A 19,629-nucleotide genomic window follows, 5' to 3' on the forward strand; every position below is an offset into this window, starting at 1 on the left:
AACCAGCTTGAATCTTTGCACAATCACCAATCCAGGCTTTTTAAAAGGAAAATTAGTTCACTTTTAATGTCCCTTAGCACTTTCTATTTTAACTGAGATATTTTTTATACACTTCTTTAGTGTTATAATGTCATTGTTATGCTCTTTGCTTACCTTATTTTGTTTTAAAAGCTTTATAAATCAAATAATAAATTAATAAATATAAATTCTGGCATCTAAATTCAACAATTTGTATGTAAAGTATTGTTAGGAAACTTCCATTTTTTTATCTGAAATAAATAATTTGTAATAAACTTCATTGCATCCTTGGCTTCTTTAAACCGATTTCTCATTTTCAATAAAGTAAAGGCGTATTTTCTCCTTAATACAGAGCAAAAAATAAAATAAAATAAAAATAATATTAGCAATAAACTATAAATAAAAATCATACATTCACTTGTTTAGTAATTCAAGATATTGATTATTCTTATAAACCCACTCTTTGGTAGCTTTAATGTTTTTTGGGGGTTGAATACCTAACCCAGAATGCAGGCTCAAATAAAAACAAAGTTTGATTTTGTGAAATCAACTCAGGCCGGACAGCTCAATACTTGACACTGACCTAGGTTAGCAAAATAATCCAAATTGGGTAATTTTTTAATTCTTTTTAGCTTTCTTTTTCTTCACCCAATAGTTTTTAGAGTACCATTTGTGTTTGGGTTGCAACAATTAAGCTCATGTATCCAGGAGAAATAAACCCTACACCTGTCATCACAATGCAAACACAAAACACAGTGTCGGGGTCACACTTAACGCTTTATTTGATCTTACTGTATACAGATTTCATTGTTTCTTGCTTGTGTGTCATCGACCTCAGCTTGTGTGTGTACCTGCTTGGCTCTCTGGAACATTGTTTAGTCAGGGCAACATTTTACATGTTTTACGTCCAGAAAAAACTACAATAACAACAGTAAAAAATGAAGTAGAAACAATGTTTTCAGAACATCCCAGATAGCTTGTAGCACCATTAACGTAAATACTAACATTTTATAGAAAGAGCATACGTTGTTTTTTTTATTTTTTGTCAAAGACAATAGGACAGATAAAGATTTGATCCTGCAAGCTGAACAATGAAAAAGAAGAACTATGTAAAACCTATAAGGTACTTGGATGTCATTCGATAATCACAAATCGCTGGGGGAACCTACTGTAACAGTGCTGAAAAGACATTTAAATGAACATACTGGTTCTGTATGTCTGGTGGTGTGTAAAGAGTTGGACCTGAACAGGTTCTTTCAATTTTGCAAACAAATTTCCTCCACAATATGGTGCTACCTCAGTGCTTTTCATCCAGGAATGATAAAGGTCACAGAGTTACATCTGGTGTTACATGTACACTGAAGGAACTGGTCCCTCTGTCGTTCAACGGTTTCTAACTCTATTGTGCAGACCACTGCAGTTCCTCACTAGCAAATCCAGCGGATGAAGCGGTCTAAGAAAGTGGGTTTCCTCAGCACGGAGAAGTCGTCGCCTCTAAAGATGGCCGACGAGTCCCCCAGCGACACCTTGTGCAGCACCTCCTCGTTGATGTCGCTTCCCAAGGCGATCACCGTGGGAACGCCTTCCACTCTCTTCATGGCGGTCACGCCCTCTTCCAGCTGGTCTGTGGAAGTGATTCCATCTGTGATGAAGACGAAGGCCACCTCAGCGTGGGGTCGTACGAAGCGCCGTGTCTACAAATACAAAGTAGACGAGATGCTTGGCATTGGAGGAAATACGGCAAGGCATACAGCTACAATATCACACTTAAGCAAAACAAATCAAGTTTCTTTACGTGGATCATAAAGTTGGGAAAACGATGTTTGGTGCGAACAGAGGAAAGCAGCTAGGTTTTTTGGACTTCTTTAATCACTGACCTTATACTGACAAACTAACAGGTAACTTAGATTCAGATCCAGATCATTAGGGAATAAACCATAACAAGTTTAGCTAGTAGCAGAGATTTCCATAGGTCAATTATTCCAAGTCAAGGTTCTAGTCTCTAGAAAGTAAATTTAAAATTCTCCTTTGAGAAGACGGCCATTTGGTCAACAAAAGCATAGAGCATTACTGTAGATTATACATTCACATATTTGACTATTAGATTTCTTGGCCTTTACTTAATAAAATATTAACTATTTTCAAAGTATTTAACTCAACATAAAAAATGTGTTTAAACTTTAAATTTGAGTAAAATAATGCTAAACAAAACTCATACAAAACTGGTATTAAATTAATAAAGGTTGATTTTGAAAACGAATAGGATGTAATATTTACCTATTCAGTGATATAAATGTATGTTTATGTTAAAATAAAATAGAAATGACTAGACAACTGTTAATGTTGATGTTCTCAATGAATTAGACAAGAAGTGCTCTTATCGGAAACAACAAAAAGTAGTGACCGTGTTATGACCACCGACAGAATTAGATGCTGGAGGTGAATTAGGTTTATTATCTTCTGAAATGACCCAAACTTAATGTTATGGTGCTGCAGCTAACAAGAAAAGACTGCTATGAACTTGAGATGGGCCTTTTATCATTACAAAAGTCATCCCAGGATGAAAACTTAATGCAACAAGTTTGACCAATTTTCCCTTGCAAGGGAACATGGCAAATATTTTTTTTCTGGCTGTATAGAACATTTAGCTGCCACTCCCCCACTTGTTGCTGTTGACAGCATGTCAGGTGACTGAAAGAAAGATCCTACACTTTTCACTATTATGGTACCAGTGACTTCTTTGAAGGCAACATATAGGTGAATCATGAAGGACAATAAATCTGAACAACTCTTTTAGACCAGCCTGAAAGTGAATCAACAAGAGAGACATTTTTTTTTAATGTTAAGGTTAATGTTAAAATGGAGCCAGATTCCTTGTTAGCATGGGCTTGTAACTTGTTAGTTTGAACATACAGTACCTGTCTGATCACCACATTGTTTACAGCATAGATGATGGCGCTGCCTAAAGCGGACGAGGAATCCAAGTAGTTCACAGCGGCCAGTGAATTCAGGATCACTGTGAGGTTGTGCGTGAGCGGGAACTCTTCTCTGTGGTCTCCGGCGCTGCCGAACTGCAGCAGAGCCAGACGGGCCTTGTTGTCATCATCCGGGCCTTCAGCCAGGGTCAGGAGCTGCGCCACATTCTCAATGAACTCTTTGGCCCTGCGGTGGTTCTCTGGGCCCATCCTCTCAGAGCCATCCAGCATGAAAATCACATCCACCGGCCTCTGGACACAACCAGCCACGGCAGGCTCTGAAATAGACCCACACACAAACACAGTGTAGAGTATAGTCAGCAACAGCTGGAGCACAGATGTTCAAAAGTTAAGGCTGGGGGAAAAAAATACAATAACATGCAAAAACTCTTTACATGCCAGCCGCGATTAAGGCTATTAATTTTTAAACAAAAACAGCGCGGTTTGGTCTTGCTCTGCCATTTTATTTTCTTGCTATCATATAAAGACTGATTACATTCCTTTTTATTCAAAACAGCGTTGTTCACATCTGATTGGTGCAGTCATGGCGCTGGTAAAATAACACTTGGTTAAAGCTACAACGGTGGTCATTTCTTTCCAGTCCTCAAACTTTACAGACCAAGCCACATGCTGTTAAAAAAAAAAAAAAAAAAAACATGCACCAGCCAAGAGTACAACGTACAATATTTCCTTCTCTGTCCAAGCTAAGCAAACCAACCAAACATACACAAAAGCCTCTGACTAATATACAAAATAACATGATATGCATTTATAAACCTGATATTTTCCATGTGTAATTACTTGTAACCACCATAAGCCGTTCACAGGGAATAAAAGTAAAGGCTGTAGCCATGGATATGTGCAAAACAGCAGCAAAATTAAAAAGAAAAAGGGGGAAACATTTGGAGTGACTCAGAGGGCTCGTGATTCACAGTGGAAATTAGGCTTCATCACAGTGCCACTGTACAAAAGTAATATGAATGGCTCTACAGTCGACACCACGAAATGGATGACATCTGTTTTCCATTTCAACTGAAAATGGCTCTCGACTCGTACGGAAAAACATCACATGTAGGCCTATACATACGTAATTTATACATTTTTCAAATAGACAGAAAACACTTCATGTCGGAAATACTCTTAGTGAGCATGAAGCATATTTTGAGTTATTCTCCCATCACAAAGAAAAAAAAAAAACAGGCTGGTCTCAAAGCTTCATGCATTTCTTTTTACTGGCCTGTATGTATATTGCACCTGCTGAAAACATTTACTTAAACAAAAATCAGTCATTTTAGCAAGCTTATTAGTCATTGTCACTGAGGCGAGGTAGCATGTTAGCACCGTGGCACTAACAAAGCCCAAAGGCTTTCTCCGGGTCTCCCATAAGGTCTCCATAGACATATTTAAACGAGTCGATGAACAGCTTGGTCCACTGCTCCCTGTCCACTCCTTGGGTGAGTTTGGCTCTCTGGGCTGTGTACGCCATGGTTGCTATGCCAACCCCGTACTGCTGCTCACTCAGGCTGCTCAGCAGGCCGGACACACCCTCCAATGAGGTGGGGACTAAAGAGGGGCTGCCTTCTTCGGCCAGCGGCTTCCAGGGGGGCGGGGTTTCCCCCACAGTGACGCCCCCTCCTGCAACAAGTGGGTGGAACAACATTGTGGCAGAGGTCCCACAAATGCATCAGCAGAGCCAGTTACGATGCATGAGGCACACCGAGGTGGTCTGAAATGGCTTACAGCTCAATGATTTAATTATGTCTAAACAATGGAAAATTAGCAAGCACAAATATGAACGTTGAAAGCAAGCATAAGTATGGTTCCAAATGTCGTGTTGAAAATACAGAAAGCCTCCGGTCAGAGAACAAAGTTTATACAAGACACACATCTGTCTGTAAATGCATTTATTCAATTTCAATTTAAGAAACACAGAGTGACATGAATTAATTTCTGACCAGAGCCCTAAGAACCCATTAGAGACTTAATTTGAAGCCTATTGAGGACTGAGAGGGTCGGCTTGTGGTAGAAAAAACACTGTGACTGCTTATTGTCTCCTGCAGGCCTGAACGGCCACAAATAATATCAAAATTCCTATTGGATATATTGAAAAGTGACACAGTTACACCCATATAGGTGCAGATAAGAATGTTGTAATTCATTTCCAAATGCAGAGTAATGTATTTCTATTCATGGTGATGATTCTGGCTTATAGACAATTAAAACAAAATGTTTTTATTCTTAGATAATTAGGTATGTTACATAAAAAGGCTGTGATTATCCCTGTTGCTTAAGGACCTTTTTCCATTAGACCCCTTCACTAAGCTTTCTATCAACATGCTTGGATACAACACCCTGCAAACGGCCAGCCATTTAAGCAACGAACTTTTGTGGTGTACCTTCCTTGTGGAAGTTAGCAGTGATTGTCTGTTGGAGAAATGTTAAGTCAGCTGTCGTCCCTATGATAATGTAGGCCAAAATAATTCCCAGTTTTGTTATTTTTATTGATCACATTTTTTGAGAAACTAAGTATGGGGTTTTCATTAGCTGTCAACAATAAATCAAAATATCAGAATTAAAGCTACAGTTGGTAATCCTGTTCAGAAACACTTTTTGTTATACTGGGTGAAATCGTCCTTCCATCCTGACAGTTACATTGGGTATTCAGAAAAAGGAGGTTAAAAAATCAATTTCTGTGAAAGCTGCAGGCCTATAAAAACTATAACAAATCCCTGCCGTTCGGTAGGGATTTGTTATCAGATCTGAGGAGTTTTGTTCCTGCTCTCATCCTGCTCTTCCCCTCAAGTTATCACGTTATCTATTGGTTGTCCCACATGGCATTCATTCTGACGTGCACACATAACGCCAGTGTGCGTTTACGTTCCTTGTTAGTCTCAGCTTGCTGGCTGCGCATTCACACTTCTAGTGTATTATGCATCTGGTTAGCTTAGCGGTTAGCTTCGGTGTTAGCCGTTCATTGTGGCTCCACTGCTCTCACCGTATTCTTTGAACACGGCTGAGAGTCGCAAGAAGCAAACCGTGTTCAAGTTTATGAGAAGAAGAGGAAGGCCTCAGCAGAAAGAAATAAGATCAGAGTGAATTTGGGAGATTTCTTTCATGCGATCCCCCTGAAGAGCGGAAGAGCAAGGTAAGACGGTCTTGCCCATGCGCAGTTATTCAAAAAGGGACTTGGGGAAACTTCTGGAAAAATCACAAACTCTACCTTTAACATAAATCAAGGAAAATACCACTCTGTTTGTATGCGTATATTCAACCTGTATGATATTTGCATTTCACCTAGTAAACTTTGATTGGGCTCCCAAATGAAATTATGCTTGGGGCCAAGCTCCCCATACCTAAAAAATCAAATAAAATGAGTCTTACCTGATTTACAAGGAAGATCGGGGCATACGATGACAGGATCTGACAAAACACGAGATAGTAAGTAACAGTTTAAAGATTATATTTGAATATGCTACTAAATAAACATGTAGATTATATAGTATACATCTACTGTAGGATTTTACCAGGACAAAGCACGGTCTCAATCTGGTCAATGAACTCCTCTGCCACAAGATCTGCAAACCGTCTCATTCCCATCACTCTGCCTTCCTTCTGGCAGGCAATGCTCTGCAGACTCTCATTCTCCTCATTCTGCTCAAACATGTCTCCGATACCAATGGCGCTCACATCCACGTTGGGGTCTCTGTTCAGACAGATCAATGCACACAAAAACAAATACAAGCTCTGAGATATGACTCTCCTTTTTTAACATTTGTAGAAAGTTCTAGTCCAAAATGTAAAAAAAAAAAAAGACAAACAGAGCAGCATCCGCACTTGCACAGATATGTTAGTAGTGTGTCATCATCTCTCGGGTCAAAGCGTCCATCTGTAATGACAACGACCGAGACACTGGCTTTGGCTCTGCGGCTGTCTCTGATCAGGTTGTCGTAGGCAAACTTAAGAGCAGATGGAGTCCAAGTTCCTCCTGCGATCCACTCTAATTTCTTCACCGCTTCCTGGACAGTAGAGGGAAGAGGACATGGATTTTTTTTTTTAAAAATTAGGGAATAGAAACACAATGCTACATGCTGTATACCTGCACCAACATTTTGTGGTTACAATTTTAAACTTAATGACTTTAATTATGGGGCAAAACCGGTGGTGGAACTGATGGTTGCCGTGTGCTACTCTAGAGGGAGCTCTTTGTCCGACGCATGCTCCTAACAGACTCCAGACCAGTTCTGGATGAGCAGTGATACATTTATTTTGTTTGGCAATCTAAAGACTATCCATCATAGTACAAGAATCAAGCACTGACTGCGACATGATAAGACGCATTCTGCCATGTTCTGATAGGATCAACAGAAAGTATGATTTCCCCACATCCACCCCACTTTCTCATCCATAGAAAAGTCAGCGTGTCAGTAGGCACGCCATTTATACCTTGTGACACACCCACACCTGCACATGCCCACATCAACAAACCCACCACCCACGTGCCAATGCTGCACGTTCACCTGTCTCATTATGAATTTGCTAAAATCATTCAGGAGGCTCGTACAGGCTTGTTTGGTGAAGTGTTTATACTGCAATTGCGCAATTACGTATCTGACTTCACATTTCATCCATCCATCCATTTTCTAAGATGTCTATCCCTTGTGGGGTCACGAGGGGTGCTGGTGCCTATCTCCAGCTGTCATTGGGTGAGAGGTGGGGTACACCCTGGACAGGTCACTTCACATTTCAATGACATAGAAAGAAATGACAGGAAAATAATGCTCTGGCATCACTTGCACAATTTGATCACCAAATAGAAGACTGTCACTGCTTTTTCAGACTTCCATCACAAAAGCAATGATGCTCTGGATTCTATTGAAGGACTGCAGCAGATTCATCACAAATGCCACTCAAATGTCCCACCAATGACTCCATACTAGCAAATATTAAGTGGTCCCGGTCCCAATACACTTGCACTCTTCGGACATTTCTGTTCTATACACTAAACATAAATTTGCTGTTATGTACATCTGTGTTTAATTCTGTGTGTGTGTTTGTGAAACCTTAAAAGCCGTCACTGAGTCGATCTTAGAGTCGTTGAGTCGGATTGCTTGGAAAGTCCCACTGTGGCTGTACTGTACAACACCAACCCTTGTGCCTGTGAAGGTAGAGGGATTTCTTATTAAAGGGCTTAAACTGGCAATCATTTAGGAGTTTTCGGTGTTGCAAATTGACATTTCAACCTGTTTCGGACATCGGATCTTTGGCAAAAGATCCCAGTCTATTGATGGTGTTGATGACAAAGTTCTTTTCCAAGGTGAAGTTGGTGAGGCCCACAGACTCGGAGCTATCAATAACAAAGACAATATCCAAGGCTCCGCAACGTTTCTCGCAGTCTGAAGTTAAAAAAAATGCACCCAATAAGGAAAAAAAACAAACAAACATTTAAATGGAGTGGCTTTACATGGTTGTACACTAGTAACATAACTCACCGCAGCAGCCACAGGTCTCTCTGATGTAGTTCATGACATCACACTCCTGCAGAAGGAAAACAAATAATAACCTTTATGACCTCTGGGTTTGTGCTTTATTGATAAAACTGTGATCAGTGAATGTGTTCTCACAGTAAGTCCAGGATCTCCCTCTGGGCCTGGACCTCCCTGTAGAGGAGGACAACACAAATGTGACTTTTGGCTCTGTCTGGTTAAGATAACCGGAGTCAGCAGATAATGCTAACTAATGGTATTTGTGGACCTACATCACTTCCAGGATCTCCTCTTGGTCCCCTTTGTCCAGGCTCCCCGGTGGGCCCTGGTTCCCCCTGATGAAGGCAAAGAAGTCACAGAATTGTGAAGTTAAACCAAACAGAATCTATAATTACCTCCATGAAGACACTTACTGGCTCTCCTGGGGTTCCTTTATTCCCAGGGTCTCCCTTCTGACCACAGTCTCCTCTGCTGCCACGGGGTCCCCTTTTGCCCTTCTCCCCTTTTTCACCCTACAGAGGAAGAGACAAATTTCATGTCAGCTAAACACAGGAACAGGAGATTTGAAGATGTCTGTGTGAATATGTCTCTTACTGGAGCCCCTGTTGGTCCAGCAGAGCTGAAACCAGGTCTTCCAGCGTCTCCCTGCCGAGAAAGAAAAAGCAGATCTGAACTAAACTGAGGACGACATAAATGGAAACACAAAAACAAATCCACTGCTTCTAACCTTGGGCCCTTGGGCTCCGGGCTCTCCTCTTGGTCCCACATCACCAGGGTCTCCTGGGGTACCCTAAAGTTCAAACCGTGTCAGAGCAGCAACTAGCTTTATGCAAATTTATGACATAATATCTCAATGTCACTTTCAACCCACTATGGTTCCAGGCCCCCCTGGTGATCCCGCTTTTCCCCTAGGTCCTGGCAAACCAGCGTCACCCTGTTTAGAGCAAAGAAAATGGAGATTGCATTGAAAGCAAGCTTTAGATTATATTGACGAGTATACTGTTGTAATAAAAATAGGTCTTTCTACCTTTGCACCTTTGTCTCCATCAACACCGGGTTTTCCTCTCTGTCCCTCTGGCCCCATTTCACCCTGAAACAAGATTAAATCAATTTTCAGCTTTATTTTGCAAAGTGTTGAAGACTTGGTAGAAAGTTCTTTCCAGTGTTCTTCCCAACCCGTACCTTAGGTCCCTTGGAACCGTCTAGTCCAGGTTCCCCTTTGGGCCCATAGTCTCCTCTTCTTCCCTAGAAAACAAAAGCCACTGAAGCCATCAGGCAGCACAAAGAAAGAACATGTGTAAAAACATTTCAGTCGGATATTCTTACTCCTTCGCCTCGTTTTCCTGGACGTCCAGTGAGTCCCTGGTAAAGACAATGTACAGATCAAGCACACATTGACTGTGACAGTGAACGTGATTGATTAACCTGTCACAACAGTCTTACAGGGTTTCCTTTAGTTCCAGGATCTCCAGGTGAGCCAGGACTTCCCCTCTCTCCCTGCAGATAAGACACCAGAGTTAAACCCTGTCAGCTGCAAGACTGACAATTTTGTCATGGAAAACTTCTGCTTTCGCTGTCCGTTTTCGGTTTACATTTGGTCCAGGATCTCCAGCCGCGCCAGGGGGACCAGCTCTTCCTGGGCGCCCGGGGTCACCCTAGAAACGAGGAGGCAGATTTTAACTGTGGACCGCATGGATGAGAGGTGAGGGTTTTTACAACAAAATGCGGAAATGGGACGCACCTTCTCTCCATCAGTTCCTGGAGGACCACGTTGACCGACGTCTCCGGGGTGACCATCAGGACCCTGTAAAACATTTGATCCCGTTCACAAATAGTTTGAGATGCTCCAACTGCCAAAAGAGATTAAAGGTGTCATACCCTATCGCCTGGGTCTCCTTTGCAACCTGGTGCACCAATCCGGCCAATTTTGCCCTGAAAGTAAGAAAATATTGCAAAAAAAATTACATTAGGAAACAACTTGTAAAGATCATTATCTCTAACAAGTACCAAAAAAAACGCTGGATGATCAGAACTTTACCTTTTGTCCATCAGTTCCATTACGTCCTGGAACACCAGCCACACCCTGTTGGCATTAAATGAGCACGGTTAGAGAAAGTGACACTGCTTAAAATCTAGTACTAATCGGTCGAAATTAGAATAAAAACCTACCTTTTTCCCTTGAGTTCCAATCTCTCCCTGCGTTCAGACAGAAAAAATGGTAATCAACCATGATTATCGCCACCTTTGACTAACCTTAAATGTCATAAAGGTCAATAGAATGAATCCTGAAGATCTTTATCAGGGTGAGAAGATACTTGGATTCCCACAAAACCAAGCTGAAGCCTCACCTTATCCCCTTTTGGACCTGGTTCACCCTACAAAGTGAGGAAAGGAAGAAGCTTTTAATAAAATTTTAGTGCTATTCAATGCTCAGTTGGGTCGGTGAGAGCCTCTTACCTTGGTACCAGGCTGACCGATTGGACCTTCAATGCCGGGGTCTCCTGGGCGACCTCGTTGTCCTTTTAGCCCTGGTTCACCATTGTCTCCTTTAGCTCCCTGTGGTTAAAACAGTCAAACATGATTAGCAATATAAAGTGGCTGGTATATATTAAGATTATTAGTGTGTGTATGTGTATAACTCACTTTCTGTCCTCTGTGGCCTTTTGGACCGGCCTGTCCTTTTGTCTCCAGGCAAGACACATTGTAACACTAATGATGTAAAGAGAATCAGTCAATAAGAATATAAGGTCTTAAATTGACATTTATTTCAAAGATGGTACTGATGATTTTCCAGGCTTACGTCTACAAACGCCATATGTTTCTGTAAAGAAAAAGGACAAAATGTAAATACAAGTGTTAAAAAGTAAGTTTGAAGAGTGCGCTTATGTTTGAGCCTTACCATTGTCTTGATGATGCGGTCTATCGTCGCGGTCTGTATTATAGGCGTGTCCTGGGTAAGATCTACAGCCGTGAAGTTGCTTCTGAAGACCGACGCCGGGGAGTTGGCGATCTCCTTCAGTCCTGTCTCTTCAATATTTGTCGATGCTGCCACAACAAACATCTTGATGCCCTTTTCACGAGCATCCTCTGCAGACACCTTGATGCCGCCACACTTATTTCCAGTCACGTGGCCATCAGTGATTACCACAGCGAAACGGAGCGGTGTTTCTGCGGAAGGTGCCTTCAGCATCTCCTCTGACGTTCTTCTGAGGGCACAGTCAATGTAGGTGCCTTTTCCAAAGTAATTAATGGCCATGAGAGCCTGGAAAAATGAACAAACTGCGCATCAGAATGGGGAGGAAAATGGAAACCAACGACCTTGAATGTGAGATGGTTGTTTGCGACAGACTGGTCACCCATGTATTTTTTTAGAAACAAAGAATCTACTGGGCTTTTCCAAGTGCAATAATTGGTGGCTAAGATGTTCCAATTGTTCTGAACTCGCATGTTACAGGCTAATGTACAGTAACATTTAGTCTCAGAACAGCAGATGTTCAAACTGGACACAAATTGCATTTTCTAAAATGTTAAAGGTCACAGAGTGATGGAAGCACAGATGAGAAAGAGAGGAAAGAAGAAAATAAGCATATATAGCAACTGAGATCAAAATATTTACCAATATTTAAGCTATCCTAAGAGTTTCTAATACCGTTAGATGTGTTAGTGTGTGTGTGTGTGTGTTAGTGTGTGTGTGTGTGTGTGTGTGTGTGTGTGTGTGTGTGTGTGTGTGTTTGTGTGTGTGTGTGCGGCAAGATCTCCCTGAACTATAAACATGAAGCAGTTCACTTCAACTTTGCTGGACTGAGTTAAGAACTGGCTCTTATTAGAAAACAAATATTATAAAGAAAATTTAATTTATTATGTAAAGCAAGAACCTCTAAAATGTTGACACAATTGAGACACAAGCATTATAAATATGGAGAAAAAAAACTGGTAAATCATTAGCTCTACAAATGAAGAAACAGCTTCAGGATTAATTGCACGGGCATGAACAGATACCTGTCAGATATCATCAGCTCCTATATTAATAAACGACATATTTAAAAACTTTTACATCACCCACATTTGATAGAGTAATTTTTGTGAATGTTCAAATGCCCATCATATAAGGGAACAAAACATTATTAGACTAACCTAAAACAACACAGGAAACAAAAGAAGCTATCTTGTTTATAAAACTGTGAATCCCCCTGGTCCTGAGGGAGACGACACTGAATTTTGTAAAACTTGTGTAGATCCGCTTACCCCTCTCCTTTTAAGTGTTTATAATGAGGCACTGATAAGTTCTCTACCTCCAACTTTGCCTTCCACTCTGTCTCCTCTTGTATTAATTCAGCCAATCCACTCACACTCATTGTCAGGTCCTCCGTTATGCTACCCGTGTTTTCTGGTTCTTGTCTTCGACAGCCCTGCCTGTAAGCTTTGTCTTACTTATTCATAATAAATTGTCATTCCTATCATCATGCAGCTCCCAAGCTCTTGTCTGCCCTTTGATCAATCAGCAAAAACATCAAACATTACACCAACATTATATGACCTATTCAACCCAGGATCATATAGACCAATAAGTCTACTGAATGTTATTAACAAAAATTAACAAAAATCTTAGCCAGGCACTTAGAAGCTGCCAATCCAACCGTTCTGTCACCAGATCAAATGGGATTTGTTCAAAGCAGACAGTTAGTTTTTAACATCAGACAGCTGCTTAACATTATTTACACTCAAAGTAAAAATAAATAAATAAAAAAACAGATATATTGCTCTCTTTGGAGGCCTTTAAAGCCTCAGATAGGGTCAAGTGGGATTTTCTTTTCTCAACTGCACCAGGAATATATAGAATGTATTGTTTGCAGAAAAAATGTTAATGATAAAAAAGAACTAGTTCTTATTAAGGATGTACTGGCCCATTACATTTTAGTTATTAATGAAGGTAAACATAAACAGTGAGTATGTAGAATTTGTGCTAAGCTAAAGAAACTAGCCCACAGCATTGAGCAAGCAAACGTATTAAAAAATGGTCTGAGAGGGCTTGTAGCCATTAAAAGTCCTCATTTTAATAGCAAACATTTTGACCTGCAACACTAAAGAGGCACGGGTCCGCTGCGACATAAATGTAGAATAACCATAGCTTTCAGTGTTGTGTTCAGCCACATCCATGTTTACCTGAAGTTTCAACATGGATGCGGAAAATATATGGAGGACCAATACGAAGACGAAACATTATGACAACATTTCCTTCTAAGCTGTAAACGTGGCCTCCAGATATGGTTGGCTTAGGTTGTAGTCAATAGAGGTTATTGAAATGGGACTGTGTGAGTGTGTGTTTAGGTCTTACATCGATGAACCTTGTCTTGGACTGGATAGGGCTGAAAACGTTCTGATCCTGGGAGAAGTGCAGTCCACCAACATTCCAGCTGATTTGAACAACGCTCTGGATTTCTTCATCTTCCAAACGATCGACAAACTGCCTAGTGAACGCCTACAGGAGAGGAAGGCAAGAACATTAAACTTCAGTACATGGTGAAAAAAATCTACCAGCAATCAGGCACCTTACAGAAATGATGATAACGGTTGGGTTCAATTTAAAGACTTGTTACATTTCACCTTTTCACAAAACGTGACTTTTATGGCTTATGAGAACCAGCAGTTATTTACATTTTACTTTCTTTAAGACTTGCAGAAAATACCCAGGTAAATGCGGGGATCTCTTCACTCAAAAACAGAAATCTGAAGTGTAACATCAAGGGGAAAGCATTATTAAAATGTTGCACATTAGCAGAAAGCTGGGAGATGTTTTCTGTTCTGAAGAACTTTGTAAACTTTGTTCTAACTGACTAATTATTTTCTTTTGGCTTTTCTTACCCTAAGGATAATTATCTCAGCAATTTTCTTCATTGCGGTAGGATTCTCACATTGAAGAAAAAAACATTTTCAGAACATTATTCTTGACATTTATACTAGAAAAAAAATCTATTATTGTCGCAAAACACCTGGCACAACAATTATTTGCAATCTAATATATAATATATACGAAATTATGGGTCTTGTTTTGTTTATTCATACTGCACTACATTAAACCTTAGTGATTTTATACCAGTAAAATATTTCACTTACTGTGACTTTCCTCCTGCAATTTACATTAGCTACAGCCTTTCAGAACCATCGGTCTCTCAAATGGATGATAAAAGAGCAAAATAAAAAAATAAAAAGAGGAACCTTGATGCTGTCCACCAGCGCTCCAGGGGGCGACTCTTGCAGCGCAATGGTCTCAGATGTGTCTATGGTGAAGTACAGGTGTATGGGACAATTCCTCTTCTCTGAAAGAAAAACACGCAAGGCAAATAGGGTTGAAACTTGTAATGAAACAAAAGTTGTTGGTGCTGGTGTTGCACTATTATTGCTGTTGTTGAGAGGGTGGCACTCACCCGTGCACTCTCCTTTCTTGGCATGAGTCAGGGCTCCGAACACAAGGCAGAGCACGATGGCCTCTAACAACAGCATCTTCCTCTTCTGCTATCTGACAAATAGCAAAAAATAAGACCTACGTCAACATCATGGTAGCTTGTCTTCCGAATATCCTTGGTAACTGGTAAAAAAGTAAATTTAAATGGTAAATTTTGAAAATAACAATAAAGGATTTTACTGCCTAAATATGGAAATAAGGCGACCCGTATTAAATTCTTCTTTTTTTTTTTTTATTTCACTTGATATATTTCTGTAATGTAGTGTTAGTTTGTTGTCAATAAAAATTTTAACAGGGTAATATGGAGAATCTGTGCCTGTTTTACATTAGGATATTGAACAAATAAACATCATATTTTTACCCAGAGAACAAATTGAATCTACACAATTAGGGGTCATTCACAATCCTCAGCATTTTTAAAAGTGTACAAAACATACTCTGAGTGAACAGATCCCTTGCAGCCCATATGGCCTTTGTTTTTTTTCTGCGTGAAGAAATGCCATGTTGCGTGAGACTTGACAGCTCTGTCTATTCAGTTTGTTGCAGGAGAACAGCAAAGTATCCAAAAACACAGGCCGTAGCCTATTTAATAAGTCATCGTTTGGGCGTAGAAATCTAATTTGACCCACTAAACCTAACCTCCTTACAATTCATTTAAATTCAATTCAGTTTTATTTATATAGCACCAATTCACAATTCACAATTTCTGTTATCTATTGGATGTCCAGTCAATAACTGATGCACATGTATGGCGTAAGATACTGTCAATACTGTCTCATTGACAGTGCTTATCTGTTTCAAACATTTACTAACATCAGATAAGGATTTATGACGTTTTCAAAACACAACAGGAAGTCTTCGTTAATACTTTGCCACCAAATAGGAATTGAAAACAGCTTCCAACAGGAACATTGGATTTCAGCCAAATTATCAACACTTCTCGCCGGAGCATATCTAATCCAGGTGGAGTGCAGTGTTTAGGCTTGCTCGTGTATCCCCCTGTTGGTGACGTGTGGAGTGGCAGGCGAGTCCTGAGGAGTGCTGCATAGGCAGCAAAGTTGTACTCCTATGGTCGCGACGCAGGCCGGAGCTGCACTGAGCTGCGAGGGCTGCATATCGCCGCTTGCGGCTTTAATTACTTATTGCTTGGTTTGGTTGGTTTGCTTCTTGCGACTTGTTCACACGGCGTGAGCTACAATGAACAGCTAACACCGAAGCTAACCTCTAAGCTAACTGGATACATAAACATTAAAAGTGCGCATGCGCAGCCAGCAAGTGGAAACTAAGAAGGAATGAGCATGGAAACCGGTGTTATGGGAGCACGTCAGAATGAAGGACGTGTGAGACAACCAATAGGGCAACTTGAGGGACAGAGGCAGGTGAGAGGCGAGCAGGACGAAAACGCTGACAATTCCCTGCTATTCGGACTGAACGGCAGGGATTGGTCAGAGTTTTTACAGGCTTTCACAGAGATCTACATTTTTTGAATGTATTGACTACTTTCAGGATGGAAGGACCATTTCAACAAAAAGTGTTTCTGAACAGAATGACCAACTATAAGTTTAAGAAATTCAATGTGTTTTACCATCTCTAGTACAAAATCTAAAATACGTAAACTGGTCCAATGTGAACAGAACAATTTGTTAAGGGTCATACCCCAGCATCTGTTTTAAAAAAAACACTTCAAAACCTAAATTATTTTTTGCCATTCAGGGGTTGATAGTGTGTGGCTTGGATTAGTGTTGTGCAGCATAACCCATTCTGTTTAGGTTTAAGATCACAAACCGATCATCGACAGAATTTTCTGATTCAATTTGTGGGTTCAACCATTACATCAAGTAATCCAGTAGTCCAGGTTTGGAAGCAGCAAAGCAACCTACAATCACTATGTGTATAGGTATGATCTTCTCATTAGTTTGTATTTACATTGCTATTATTCAGAAATTCTGTATCATTTTTAAATCAATTATAATGGAACACAAAGCTACCAAAAAGTTGACTTTTCTCCTAGTCAAACCACTGAATATTTCCCCAAACGTCTTTGGGATCATCAAAATGATTTTTGGAAATGTAGGATGGACTTTTGAGTTCTTTTTGGTCAACAGTGGTTTTCATCATGAACTCTCCCGTAGGCACCATTTTTGCATTGCATTTTTCTAGTTATTGAAGGCCAGGCCTGCAGTGTGTTAGACATTGGTATTTGTTCTCTGGTGACCTCCTGGATGAGACATTGATGAACTCTTGTAGTAATTTCGGAAGCACAGCCACTCCTGGAAAACTTCACCACTCTTCCATGTTTTCTCTATTTGTAGATAATGGCTCTAATTGTGATTCATTAGAGTTCCAAATCCTTTCCAATGGCTTTGATACTCTTTAAATTCTGAAAGATGTCAATTATCTTTTTTTATCATCTGCACATGGATTTATTCAGATCAGGGGATAACCTGCTGCTTTTTGGGATCTTTTAGCTTACTTCCAGACAGGTTATAGTTAGGAGATTATCATTTGAAAACTGCATTTTGTGTTTATTCAGGTTCTGTTTGTCAGATACTAAAATTAGTTTGATGATCTCAAACAATGCAAAAAAAACAAAAAACAAAAAAAAAACTAGAAGAAGAGACTGGGCAGGGACAGAATTAGGTGCTGGCCTCGGCCACCATTCATGGATGAACCTCCACTGCCTGCAGGAGACATTGATTCGGGCCACCGACATTTATATCCAATGTACACAGTCCATATAAGAAATTCCTTTTTATAGCACAGATCATTCAGGGACAAGAAATCCCATCAAATCTTTCTATGTGCAGCCACACACAGGTTCACGGGTGTAAATTTGAAATGATGGCCATTTGGGAATTTCCTGGGCAGAGGGGTTAGTGTTATTACTTTATTTTGTGTGAGTTTTCTCTGCGTGTGCTAGTTTGTTCTCATATAGACTAAATATATTTACTTGGACCCTTGTAAAGTCAGTACCGGTTAATGGAGTCAGTGCATTTGTACCCTCGGTTGTCTATAACTTTAGATTTTGCCAAATGCTTCAGTAACAGTTGGGAAACTGCATTACGCAATCCAAAATCATAAATGACATGACATACAGGACCCATCAATACTTCAAAGGGTTTAACTTCAAGGGAAAGTGCCCATATCGAATCCTGCTCTGTTGACTGAGAGCTTGTGAAGAGCAGAAATAACAAGAAAACAGTTACCCTGTGTCCCCGCAATTTATCCCTCTAACAATCTACAGCAAGAAAGTGGGAATCGCTGCAAGGCCGCTGATTCCTTTCTGAGTTTATACAGTGTACAAAAAACCCAACAACCCTCAGAGACAAAATGTCTGGCTCTTGGGCAAAAATATGCAGCATGATGATCTATCCAATTTAGAATGTCTGTAATTAAATAATCTACCAACAGAGCCAAAGCATGTGAACCCACAAGGAAGGATCTTTTCCCCACGTTTTACAAAAGAAGGTTTCTGACTCATCATACTAAGGTCTCCTTTAACTGCGTTTTATCCAAACGCGACCCCAAAACCCATTGGGGGGCACGCGCTTTGCTGTGGCTCCCTCTCGCGGACAGACAACCACGCAGTGGAGAGGAGTCGCTCCTGCAGATGTTTTCTCTCTTCTTTTAGACCAGGGGCGTAATACTGTCATCTCACTGTGTACAGGTGAACTTGGTGCGAAATACGCAGATAGGTCTGTGTTGACCTATCTGAAAGCTCTGAGGTTTTCTAAGAACATGGGTGCTCAGGTCAAACTTTGCTCAGACAGATGACTTTTGACTGCATTTAAAAAAAAAGCACCGCAGACTCATGAAGAAGTAGAAAAAAAAGAAGACGAGATAGGAAGGATTTCATGTACAATAAGATCAATGACTGAAAACAACCAAATCTGGAGAGAAGCTGTGCGTAAAAGAGCGCATCTTACCTGAACAGTTGGGAACTTCAAAATGTTGCAAGCAGCGGCCCCCCTCAGCTGATTATGTCCTCATTTCCACAGGAGGGAAAGCCGAGAGAGAAAAGCTGGGATTCAGGGGGACAAAGCAGGAAAGAAAAGCTTCTGGATGTGCGCTTACTTCCCGCAGCAGAGAGCCGTCCTTGCGCCCTGCTCTCCCGGTCCAGCCCCAGCCTCGAGTCCTGATCCCTCCTCCACGAAGCGCGCGCGACACACGACAGTGTGCGCTGCCGTCCGCGTGGGGGCGCCCTGGCTCCGCTGGATCCCGCGTGCACGGGCGCGCGTCTCCGTTCCCACTCGTAGCAGCTGCTGTGTGGTTCCCCCCGGTAAATGATTACGATGCCAAAAGCAGGGTTTGCTGGAGTCTCTCCTCCTGGAGCGCATTTAACTCCCCCGTTTTTTAATGTCCGTTTGGCATCAGAGGACGTGAACGCATGACAAGCCTGGGGACGCTGGGTTTTCATGCACCCCTTGCAGAGTGCCTAGGATGCAATCTTTTTTTTTCATTTAATCTCAAACATGTGGAAGGGTTGAAGTTATACAGGACAGGATAAAGAACAGACTGAACTCCCTCAATTCTCATAAAGACACATACACACTCGTGAGCGCTCCAGAGTCTGGAGGTCTGTTTGTGATTAGTACACCGAGTGAGGGGAGTTTACAGCTGGAGTAAACACTTACAGCCTGACCATGAGTCTTCTCATCATGTTTATACATATGTAGGTGCTCCAGTTTTC

General features: G+C 41.0%; 1 protein-coding gene across 1 annotated transcript; it reads right to left on the reverse strand.

Moving 5' to 3' along the window:
• Positions 1–776: 776 nt before the first annotated feature.
• Positions 777–19,090, reverse strand: col6a2 (collagen, type VI, alpha 2). Its single transcript, XM_012868335.3, has 32 exons — positions 18,866–19,090; positions 14,902–14,993; positions 14,693–14,793; positions 13,812–13,955; positions 11,376–11,738; positions 11,277–11,297; positions 11,120–11,185; positions 10,934–11,032; positions 10,825–10,851; positions 10,646–10,672; positions 10,515–10,559; positions 10,355–10,408; positions 10,218–10,280; positions 10,069–10,131; positions 9,920–9,973; positions 9,803–9,838; positions 9,659–9,721; positions 9,504–9,566; positions 9,348–9,410; positions 9,204–9,266; positions 9,071–9,121; positions 8,890–8,988; positions 8,749–8,811; positions 8,615–8,650; positions 8,483–8,528; positions 8,234–8,386; positions 8,054–8,148; positions 6,828–7,009; positions 6,518–6,696; positions 6,375–6,413; positions 2,937–3,271; positions 777–1,712 (listed from the first exon to the last, which is right to left on the reverse strand). The coding sequence occupies exons 2-32, from the start codon at positions 14,975–14,977 to the stop codon at positions 1,446–1,448; spliced, it is 3,036 nt and encodes a 1,011-aa protein (XP_012723789.2). The 5' UTR covers positions 14,978–14,993; positions 18,866–19,090; the 3' UTR covers positions 777–1,445.
• Between the last annotated feature and the right edge of the window lie 539 nt (positions 19,091–19,629).

Source organism: Fundulus heteroclitus, chromosome 6 (assembly GCF_011125445.2).
Source record: "Fundulus heteroclitus isolate FHET01 chromosome 6, MU-UCD_Fhet_4.1, whole genome shotgun sequence".
NCBI classification, from domain to species: domain Eukaryota; kingdom Metazoa; phylum Chordata; class Actinopteri; order Cyprinodontiformes; family Fundulidae; genus Fundulus; species Fundulus heteroclitus.